Genomic DNA, 12224 nt, shown 5'->3' with positions numbered 1-12224 from the left:
AGAGAATTGTGATGGTCTGGAACCAACTCCCCAGTAATGTTGTTGAATCTGACACCCTGGGATCCTTCAAGAAGCTGCTTGATGAGATTCTGGGATCAATAAGCTACTAACAACCAAACGAGCAAGATGGGCCGAATGGCCTCCTCTCGTTTGGAAACATTCTTATGTTCTTATGTACAGGGCTATAATAAACCTAAAAGTGTTGTAAAATAAACCAATCTATAATATTCTTAAAAATGTTGTGGAATAAAATATATTACAACATTTCTGGGATGAGTGTTCATGAAAAAAAAAAAACACAATGGTGCACAACTAATTGCACACTATCATGTGTAGGTGTCTGAAAAAACACAAAGAAACAGAGCAAAAATAGAACTGTTTCGTGTGTAAAACAAATCTGACGATATTTTCTGGCCATGCGAAAAGTTATGGTGTGAAATTTAGTAGCAAACTCAACTTCAATTTCGGCTTTAATTTATTGCCTTGTAAGCACGCGGGAATACAATTATAACAACATCACAAGCAGTACCAGTAGTGCACTTACAAATCTCGCGATGGGACGAGCCCTGTTCCATTCTTGTCTATTGTGAGAGTTTTTCAATCTCGCGAAGTTTGCGAAGTTTCCCACGCCTGTTGTTGTGGCGTCTGCCCTTTTCTCTCACACACTCTCCCTCTCTCTTTCTTCAGCTTCTGTTGTCTCGGTGTCTCTGTCGGCTGAGGAGTGATCTCGCGAGTGTTGGAGTTTTGGCGAGAGTTTGTGGAAGATGGCGCCTGTTGTGACCGGGTAAGTGTGAGATTCTGAGCTGATGGAGATAGCCCAGTTAAAGTGGAATTTAATTATTGGGATTTGAATTGGAAGCTCTTAAAACGGGTCCCGTTTTCGGGTCTGCTGCTTGTTTTGTGACCGGTTCTCGGGAGAGGTTTTCGGTCTTTACTCCTTCTGAAATGCATTGTGTGTCTGTTGCTACTACAGTCCACACTCCCCTGTCTAGTGTACTGTTGCTCCGCTCTCGTGTTGTTGTTGTGTGGGTTTTTTCGTAGCGAGCGAGCTGCGGTTGCAGTAGTCAGACTACAGTATAGTGGGGTTTGTTTGTTTTCACCAGCCTCAAAATTGAAGTCCTTTTGATTAAAATGTTTGTTTTTCCCCCTAGCGTGGGTTTCTAGGTATGGATATATGATGCCTTTAGTTATATCTTCTTTTATTTGATTCTCTGTCTTGTGCTGTGATTTGCTGTGCTATTAAAGTGTGTATTTTGTTTTTAACTTTATTAAATTACTGATGTTATTTTTTCCTGATCGTCAATTAAATCCTTTTTTTGGGGGGGGGGGGGGTCAAAACATTTGACATCATGCTTGTTTGAAATTGGTTTAAACTTTATTTATCAGTACCAACACCTGGCTGTCTTTTCCAAAACGCATCTTTCCTGTTGACAAACTACAGATGCAGAATGCAAGTTTGGACAGAGTTCCCATATTGTATATGGTACAGTGCAGATTGTATTGTTATCTTTTTAAATAAATGGCATCGATACAGTGAATTTTGCAAATTGGAGGTATTACTGTATAAGGCTTTTTTCCAATTGCCCAATTACAGTATCGATTTGAAAGGAATGTATTAAACACTTTGATTTCATGTTCAATATTCGTTTCGCTCGATTTGTTTTTAACAATATAATCATGTTAAGTCATACTGTGGTGCTGCAGTTTACAATATAGCTACCGTGTTAAAGTTATTAAAAGTAACAAGCAGGCGATTCAATGAGAGATGCAGCATCACTTTCTGCAGCAGGCAGTTTTATACAAATGCTATTTTTTTTCACCCTGGGGTACTTTTTGTTTCAAGTTATGGGAAAATGACTTGCACTTGTTTCATTCAACACTAATCCTGAATTATGATTTTCAAGCAGTCTCAGAGAATATGCTGTAGTGTTTTTTTAGATGTATGTTAAGTACAATCAGTCATAAAACAGTTCTGTATCCATCAGGTGAACATCTTCAGTAGTTTGTAGTTGTTCTTGTTCCTGTAAATATTGTGTGGTTTGAATGACACCAAAATGGTCATTGAAAAGGTAATGTTCTTGATAACACCGTGTAACAATTATTTTTTTTTTTTTGGTTCCTGGGTAGTAAGTGTTATTTCCTAATTGCTTATGCCTCAAAAGTATAGAAAATGGCTATTATTCCCCACAAACTTTTCTTTTGTGACCAGGACAGTGATATTTTGAAATTTACCTATTTTCCAGAATATTCCAGATAGATTCAGTGCTGAGTAAACTTGGAGTAACTTCTAGAACTTTCCAGTAATATAAATAGTAGTATAAATACAGGGGCCTTAAGCCCACCAGTTCAGTTTAGTTCCAGCTGCTTAAGTGGAAACATATCTGCATTTTTCTGAGATGGCATCAAGGTCATAGGAGACTTCAAAATGGTGGCATTCCTGATAGGTCTCCAAGGCGGTTTTACCAAGTTTCCCTGCTATCTTTGCCTTTGGGACAGCAGGGACACCAAGGCGCACTACCACAGGTGGGACTGGCCACAGCGGACTGAGTTCACTGTGGGGAGGAACAACATCAAGTGGGAGCCACTGGTGGACCCCCGGAAGGTGCTGATGCCACCACTGCACATCAAATTGGGCCTTATGAAACAATCTGTCAGAGCTCTAGATAAGGAGTCGGCAGCCTTCAAGTACCTTCAAGACTTGTTCCCTAAGCTGTCTGAGGCAAAGGTCAAAGCCGGTGTCTTCGTCGGACCACAGATAAAGAAGATCCTGGAGTGCAATGAATTCCCCAAGAAGCTCACTAGTAAGGAGAAAGCGGCTTGGAACAGCTTTGTCGCAGTGGTTCGGGGCTTCCTGGGCAATCACAAGGCCGAAAACTATGTGGAGCTGGTTGAGACTCTGGTGAAGAACTACGGCACAATGGGCTGTAGGATGTCCCTCAAAGTCCATATCCTTGATGCTCATCTTGATAAATTCAAGGAGAACATGGGAGCGTACTCGGAGGAGCAAGGCGAGCGCTTCCACCAGGATATACTGGACTTTGAACGCCGCTACCAAGGACAGTATAATGAGAACATGATGGGAGACTACATTTGGGGGCTGATTTGTGAAAGTGATTTACAGTATAATCGTAAATCTCGAAAAACTACTCGCTTCTAAATCTTTTGTAGTCATTTTTGTATTACTTTAGTATAAATACATGTTAATTTGGATTCATATGTTGTTTTTTTCTGACTTTATGTGAACGAAAAGACACAAATTCGCCCGTTTTCTCATTGGAAATAGGTAAATTTCAAAATATCACTGTCCTGGTCACAAAAGCAAAGTTTGTGGGGAATAATAGCCATTTTCTATACTTTTGAGGCATAAGCAATTAGGAAATAACACTTACTACCCAGGAACAAAAATTGTGTTACATAGTGTAACCTTTGTAAATGTAGCTGAACAGTGGAGAAGGAACAATTGCTTGAATTGACATTGTCATTTTATTTTAATAGACCTTTTGGGAATGATTGTCTGTTTACAATAGATGGCTAAACTATGGATGCAAAACTACAAATAAGAAATGTTTAAATGTACTTGAACATTAATCAAAATACCTTTTTCCATGTATCATTACATTTGAGAAACTTTGGTACATTTCTTAAAATTATATCTCATCGTTATCGCCTAATGGCAAGTCCCTTTTTGTGGTGATGGGTCTATCCCACTGCGGAGAGGAAAGAAAAAAAAAAAAAATACTAACATTAGGAATGCCCCCACCTTGAAGTCAAATGTGTTGAGCTTCAGAAAATCTACTCTGTGTTTGCGGCCACGCGTTAGTTGTTGTTTGTTTTGACCTGAAACTTGGTTGGTGTAACAACCACCAATGGAATTTTTTGGGCTATCCTACACAGCTGTCTAGAAACAATCTTGGAGGTTATCCATACTACCGTTTTATATACTGTAAATGTGTTAATTGTATACAGTAACGCGTAATTGTTGTTTTTGCAGATAAGGTAGTCATTTTGTACCCTAAAGATTTTGTGTGCAGAAATAGCCTAGCCAGGAGGAAGGAGTCCTTGTCTGCATCAATTAAGTATTGTAATTATTTGAGTGTCTGCAAACTCAATTAAGACTTACAGGTTGGATAACTCCAGAAATAACTAAAAATGGTTCAGAACAGAGTTAACAAAAGATGGCACCTGATCATTTTAGTAACACTTGTCAACATGTGAATTATCGTCTCCTTTTGGGTGGGTTTTCTTAGAAGAGGTTATACATTCTACTTCTTAATGTAATAAGAGGGTGGCCTCTTATGAGTTTGGATCCACATACTCTGTCTGCCTTGATAAATAAATATTGCATTCCTATAAACCTGAAAAAAACAAAGATACTGTAGAATGCCAGGTGATGTGCGTGCGTGTGTGTGTGTTTAATTGATGGGGGGGGGCTACAAAAGGAACACAGAAAAATGATTACCTGTCACTTGAGTAGCACTTGGGGAAGACATTATAGCACTGAAAAAAGAAAGTACATTTACACAATGTTTTATATATTTTTTTGGCAGTGTCACAGGAAATGGCTCTGTTCTCTATCTTGTTTTTGAAATGTAGCCACAGACAACACAAGGGCACCCTTATTTACATGTAGCTTAGCACAAGTCTTATTGCGTTTTTAGTGGGAGGGGTGAAAATACATTTGTCACCAAGGTTTTGCTGGAGATTGATAAAAGGCATGCTTTTGATTGAGTTTTTTCAGCTACAATATGTCATATTTTACTTTGCCAGCTGCACCTATCTTACACATTTTTTCTGGGTTAAATCACGTTTAAAACATGGGTTACAGCTTGTCTCATGTTTGTGATTAATTATAGTGTAGTTAGTCTAATAAAAGGTCACATCTCTTTCTCTGTCTAGTATGGGTCAGTAATTTAGTGGTTTTGGTGTTACTAGTCCTGAAATAGTTGCTGCACATGCCTCGGTTTTTATTTTTGAATACATTTCCAAACATGAAATTGGTGGAGAAGAGAATTAATCTTTTTTTCCAGAACATATTGATGTGAGGTTGTACCGCTAAAGCCTGTTGATGTGGGGTTTGAAATTCTACCAGCAGAGATTTCAATTGGAGTTAATATCAGCATAGACTCTGATAGAATTTCAAAATGTTACTGTATTGGAGCCTCAACCGTGACATATTTATTACAGGCTTTCTGTAGTTGCTCAATTGCTTAATTCATTCATTCATTCATTCATCAGTCTTTTCATTTTCATTTAAAGTAGAGGGATAGAATTCCCAAGTAGAAGGCAGGGCGGTGCGGGGGTCCTCCCCCAGCGCGGTTGCAGGGGGGGTGCGGGGGTCCTCCCCCAGCGCGGTTGCAGGGGGGTGCGGGGGTCCTCCCCCAGCGCGGTTGCAGGGGGGGTGCGGGGGTCCTCCCCCAGCGCGGTTGCAGGGGGGGTGCGGGGGTCATCCCCCAGGGTGCGGGGGGGTGTAGGGGTCCTCCCCCGGCGCGGGTGCAGGTGGGTGTGGGGGTCCTCCCCCGGCGCGGGTGCAGGTGGCAACGCCCCCCACTGAAAACAAATTTCAGGGTTTTGCTGGGGTCTAAAACTGCATATCCTGGACCAAAATATGTGCCTTAATAGGGCCCCAATATTCCAAATAAGTGTATAACTTTGTTCATTTTTTATGATTTTAGGTGTCTGATTTAAAGAGCAAGTAAAAGTTACTTGTGTCTATTGAAAAGTAATTACAGAATCATTTATTTATATTAGAATTTTAAAACCACAAACTTTTCTTAGCACACAGTAGATTTCAAATTAAGTGACGTTCACATATTTAAAAAAGTTGTTTTATTTTGCAATAATTTATTACACAGAAAAAAGTGGTGAAAGAAAGACAGAACCAGACACCAGTGAAACAGAGAAATTATATTTTAGGCACAAAAACAAACAGTCGCACTGTCAGGGCCCTACGAAATCCGCATTGCAGAATTAGGCACCCGAAGACATTCCCACAAAATCAGTTGAAACAAAAAAATATATACAGTACTGTGCAAAAGTTTTAGGCAGGTGTGAAAAAATGCTGTAAAGTAAGAATGCTTTCAAAAATAGACATGTTAATAGATTGTATTTATCAATTAACTTAATGCAAAGTGAGTGAACATGAGCAGGGTTTTGTGTTCTTTTTTTCATGTATTCCATTTCTTTTGCATTTTATAAAAATAAAAAAAACACAATTTTAGGTTCATGGAACCAACCAGTCCTTGTATTTATTTTTAGTCTTCCAAGATTCTGAGTATACTGTGCATTAATAAATAATAATTAATTTAATAAAAAAATGCACTTGCAACAACTGCGATTTCGAACACTATTTAATTTACAATTTACAGAAGTTCGTTTCTGTTGCAAATTCTGTAAACATTAATGCGATTTCTACTGTAAGTTGTATTTTTTTCTTTCATTTAATATTTTTTCAATTCTGTTAACGGTTGCTTGATTAAAACAAATACAAATAACAATAAAATGTACTGGCATTTACTTGAACAACGTAGCTTGAAAGTAAAAGTCCAGTACATAAATATCAAGTAATAGGTACATGAAATGAAAAAACATGGAAACTACTTAACAAATGGAAAAGAGTAATGTTGCCATGAAGCACTCCGATTGATGACCCAATTATACAGCTGGTTTCACAGTGAAAGCAATTGCAGAGATAACCCATTAATGCCTATATTATCTATGTTTGCACCATGCCTTAGTTTTAGCACCCTAAGATGGAATGTTAAAGAATTTGACATTTTCAAATTTTTGCATTTGGAACAGCAAATGTTGACTCCTGAATTTGGCTATTTTCAATTATTACTACTACGAATATGATTTTTTCAAAGTGTCAGCTAATTTTACCAATTTTATTGTACGTGTTTTTGTAGCTTAGCAACTGAAATGCATTAATTTCGTGTTCAATATACATTATGTTGTAAAATATAGAAATGTTCACAGTTAAATCAGTAAAGAATCAGTCTTTCTAACAAAACGACGGTTGATACAGCAGGAGGAATTTAAGATGCTGACAATGGGATTCAACAGAAGTCACAGAATATGACTGGTATGTAGTGAAATACTAAAACAAAACAGCGCTTAGTTTATAATCAAAATAGTGAACTGGTTCTCAACAAAAGAGCATAACTGGGAGGAAAAAACAAACATTCCAGTTTATTTACTCTGGAAATCTGGTGCACTCATAAAGAAGAACTGCTGAAAGTTTGCAGTACAATGATGAATAGCAAGAAGTTGTGGCATTACTCCCCCTTGGGGGGGGGGGGGGGGGGTGTTAATCGATGATTGATTTGATAACCGCTTCATCACCAGCATCGTTTGTAAGATTGAAACTGATTGATCCATCGCGAATCACGGTGGCCATGGAAACATAAGTCTGCAAATGGAAATGACAAGGCTGATTCATGCGTAGTAAGTGTTTTGTCATTCAAAGAAATATTCGTCTGTTTGGTTATTAAAAACATTCTCAAGTGTATGAATGCGTCATTAGTTCTTGTGTGTTTCTTGTTTATCTAGCCAACTAATTGCCATGGTTTGCAATCTGAAAAAAAAAATCTAAATTTGCCTGGCCAGTGTAAGTATTATTGCATTGTAATATAAATTAAAGTGTTCTTTTTCATAAAAATGACTAGCCCTGGGATATCTTGAAGTTCAGAGTGTTTACTTAGTTTTAATTATTGTTATAGCGTGAACATTTCTTGGTATTTAATTTTAGCTCTTAGATTAACAGTGTGAAATACTGTAACTGTTCTCCAGAAGTTAGTATTGTTTGTGATTGGTGAAATCAGGCTGATCGGTATTCCATATGCAGTTTTATGAGGAGAGCACTGCTGCAGATGGTCTGGTGACACTGCATTCAGTGGATTTAGCTGTTTTCATAGCAGTACTAATGGACTCGTACTGTATGCAACATGTATAAAGTATAATATATAGTAGGTTGACATGCTTAATGTATCATCATATATTTGTCTTGAATGCTTTTGAGTTTTGTTTCTAAAACATTTTTTCACAGTATGTAAGTAATATGTTTTGTGTTCCTTAAAGCAGTCTCGCGTGTAGTCAAAAAGGAATCTGGATGCAAGTCGTTTTTTTATCAACTTTCTTTTAGATGTCCAATCGGTTTTCGCTAAAACTGAAATGAAAGTTTAAAGCCGAACTGCATTTGTGCAGCCAAGGCAACGGGACATAACATCATTTCACACATCATGTTGTTTTTTTATTTATTAATTTTAAGTTGGCTCAATACAGTGTTATTGGATCACTTATACCAATATATTTTACTATTAAACGCAATGTAGGAAGAATAAAATTATGTATTAAGAGACATTTAAACGCTTCTTATTTGTTGTTTTCCTGGTCCCACAGATGTGCAAAAATGAAGATGTGGCACAGGTGTATCAAGCTGAGATTTACACACAAGGGAGTTCTCATGGGTCTCACTTTGCCCACAATTTCATTTTGGGATCTTTCTCTGTTCCTGAGATATTAAGTATTATCAAAAACTAAAAAATAAACTCTACTTCATACTGAAGCACAGAAATGTTTCTTTTTTTAATACTAGATTTTGTAAGTGTTCGTTTTGAAAGTACAATATAATTAGGGGTGGTCAACGATATGAAAATTGTATATTGATATTGTGCACGTATTTCAATATCGATAATATTGAAGTCTTCCAAAACACAAATTTAATAACACAATTGCAATATCAAACATATATAGACGTTAACTGATATTTACAGAGGAAAAGCAATAACTTACTTTAACTTAGTGGTGCTTTGCTTCACATTCTCCATGGAGAAAAACAAGGTCTTGTTATGTTTTACTATTCCATCATCAACCACCTCAAAACCGAAATATTTCTATACTGCGCACAGACTTTCTAGCCAATCTGGAAGTAATTGAATCTTCAGCTGCTCTGCGTATAAATGCTGACTCACGACACCTGTAAAAGTATGAAGTATGGTGTCATGCCAGATTGAGATGTGTTTTGATGTTTTAAAAGTACATCTCATTTATAATACCGAAAGTTCACATTTTAAAAACACATTAATAATAGCGTGAGTGATGATCCACTGACGCAGGTGCATATCACGCTGCTATTTGTCTTTTATTTTTTACCTTGCAAGTTCAGTTTTATCCAAAAGTAGTACATTTCACACAGGGTGCCTTCAAGACCTACTGCCGTTAACAATAAATGACTGCACAGGATGGCAAAGCCATCGTGTAGCACCAACAAGCAAGTGGGAGAAGGGGTGTAAGCTTTACGCCTCCAGCTATTGAGTTATTGCTTTTTTAAGTCAATTTTAATTATATACATTGTTCCTATATTTAAAAAAAAAACTAAAAAAAAACTTGTAATTAGTTTCAGCATTGCTCTGTTAAACTTTGTTGGCATATACTGTTTGTGTGTCATTATAATTACATTAGTGCATAGTCAGTTTACAAAAGTACTCTCCAAACCAAGCCAATAATTTTTTTCTGCAACGTGCTTGTTGTGTCAAATAAAGGTAACACCATAAGTATTATGTTTAACACTTCTACTAACACACACACCATAAAACTTCAATTAAACGCCTCCAGGGTTTATTTACAATATTTGCCAACACACCTGGCGCTTATTGGAGATCAGTGATTATTTGAGACCAGCGTTTATATTAGATCTCTAGGTTCACATGCTTCATGTGGTCATTGAGAAGCCGCTAACACACAACCTTGTAGCAACATCGTAACTCAATTTAAACATTCCAGCAACTTTGTAAAAGGTTGTGTGTCAGTGGGAACTGAGTAACAGTTTTGTTTTATAACAAAATTACATTGTATTGTGCACCCTCAAGTATAAAGTGAAAGTATTATTACAGTCTTTTTATATGCACTGGTTAACAAGGATACGGTATGCAAAACGTTGGAAAACGAACAAGCAGAAGTATGAATTTGTATTTAAAAACGGAATTAGATTTATTATTATTATTATTATTATTATTATTATAGTTATTAATAATAATACTAATAATAATATTAAGTTAAATCCACTAAAAGACAGTCCTGTATATATCAGAACACAGGCGTGTAGGCTATGCTTACAGCACAATAATAATAATAATAATAATAATAATAATAATACAAACTTCTAAAATGTTTTTAAAAATGAACAATAAAAGCAAGAAGTATCATTATCAAAAATAATTTATTGTTTAACCTCAAATTGTTAATACAACAAAACAGGTTAATACACCAAGAGGTTTGTATCTGGCCTACTTTCAGCAATCTTAAAATGATCAAAACTTTTAATAACGTAATAACTGCATTAAACAAATATGCATTACATGTAGGCCTACCTTAAACTACGTTTTGTATTATTATTATTATTTATTAATCCTGAGTCACTTTCATCGCTGTCACTTCATTACCCTCAAGCTCCTCCTCAACTTCAATGGCAATGACAGAGACCCAGCCTTTATTTACAGTATTTGCCAGCAGACTCGACAGGTATTAGAGACAGGCGATTATTTGAGACCCGGCAATTATCTGAAGTTTTACGGTAATAAAGCATTTTGTTTTACTTATCGCAAAGCTGTTTAAGTACTAATGTGTTATACGCAATTTAATTATTTGTTTGATGATTGTTTCATAATAAATCATGGTCATAATTGTCTGAAATGGACACACACATACACACAGGTTGCGCTCACAGGACGCACAGAAAGAGACACAGACATGCATATTCATGGTAATCTATTACACTGCAGCAAAATGACAGTAAAATACTTGTTTAAAAAACTGTACAACTGAACAACCATATCATGTGTTACCGCCTGGGCCTCCTTCCGCAATGTTCGCACAGCCAGGCTCCTCTACAGAAATAGAGGAGGGTGAATTTGAGGTAGACTTTCCTCCTGATGAGGGTGATGTCTCTAAATCCTCTTTAAATTATAAAGATTCTTAATGAGGACTTAATGAAACGTATTGCAATGGCTCTGAACGACCAGCAGGCAGCAGGAACGTCTACTGGATTCATGAGTATTCTAGACACCTCTGCTGCTTACGTTTTTTAAGGGATTTTAACCCTGACATGTGGCAATCTGTGGAGTCAGTTTGGCAAGCCCCTTCAGGTATAGCACCTACTTTACAAAGCGCTCGTAGGTACTGTAAAATAGCCACAGGTCATAAGGATGACATTTTTAAAAGTCCTACAGTTGATATAACTCTTTTGTCTGCCACCCTGAAAAACAAGCATCCAGACAGGGTTTCCAGTAAGACCCAGAATTATCTGCAGCCTCTGTGGGCATGTTCCCAGTGCCCAGCCCAGCTGCAGGTCTGGATTCAGATATGCCAGGGGCTCTTCATTCTCAAAAAGGGGAACAAGGTAAATTCCGACCGATCTTAGACCTCAGGAGGCTCAACAAATCTATAGCATCTCCAACTTTCAAGATGCACTAGTGGACCTGAAGGACGCATACTTCCATGTGCCAATCTGGGCCCAACATTGACAGTACCTTCGATTCACTGTAAGAGGGCAACATTTTCAATTCTGTGTGCTTCCATTTGGAATTTCAACAGCTCCCAGGGTCTTCACAAAGCTGATGTCAGTAGCTGCTTCTTTTCTGAGGGGTCAGGGGATCCATGTGTACCCCTATATAGACGACTGGTTGCTAGCAGCTCGATCACAACAGCGAGCTATCCTGGATCTTGCTATAATGCTGGATCGTTTCCAACAGCTAGGTCTGATGGTAAACAAAGAAAAATCCATACTGGTTCCCACGCAGAGGCGACTTTTTGGGGGCGACTCTGGATACTTCTTGAACTACAGCCACTCTGTCTCCCAACAGAAGTGCTACGATAAGGAGGCTCGCAGCGAGATTTCTAAAGTTCAGCTCTGCTCCGGTGAGTGCATTCCAGCAGCTGCTGGGTCACATCGCGTCAGCCATTCTCTTGGTACAGAATGCCCACCTGCACATGAGGGGCCTCCAGCACTGTCTTCTTCGTCAATGGTCTCCTCTACAATCACCCTTGCACCAGGTGAAAATATCCACCAGAGCAAAGCAAGATGCAAACTGGTGGGTTTCCACCGATACGCTAGATCTAGGCCGTCCTTTCAGGAGCCAGCAACCAGAGGATATTCTGTTCTCGGGAGCCTCCCTGACGGGGTGAGGTGCTCACATGAGGAGATTCAGGATGCTAGGGTCCTGGGATCT

At 37.9% G+C, this 12224-nt stretch overlaps 1 protein-coding gene across 3 annotated transcripts in view; it reads left to right on the top strand.

Moving 5' to 3' along the window:
- The first annotated feature begins 591 nt into the window (after nucleotides 1-591).
- rbpjb (recombination signal binding protein for immunoglobulin kappa J region b) overlaps nucleotides 592-12224 on the top strand; it is a 55536-nt gene continuing 43903 nt past the window's right edge. The window contains exon 1 of one of the 3 annotated variants that reach the window (XM_059006493.1): nucleotides 592-784. In XM_059006493.1, the coding sequence (XP_058862476.1) occupies nucleotides 765-784 (20 nt within the window). In that variant the 5' untranslated portion in view covers nucleotides 592-764. Of the gene's footprint in view, nucleotides 785-903; nucleotides 909-12224 lie in introns of those variants that run through there. The other 2 variants (XM_034015218.3, XM_059006494.1) reach the window with 2 other exon arrangements.

Source organism: Acipenser ruthenus, chromosome 2, assembly GCF_902713425.1.
Source record: "Acipenser ruthenus chromosome 2, fAciRut3.2 maternal haplotype, whole genome shotgun sequence".
Lineage (NCBI taxonomy): Eukaryota > Metazoa > Chordata > Actinopteri > Acipenseriformes > Acipenseridae > Acipenser > Acipenser ruthenus.
Note: the sequence above shows the minus strand (reverse complement) of the source record. Positions and strands in the feature narration are given on the sequence as shown.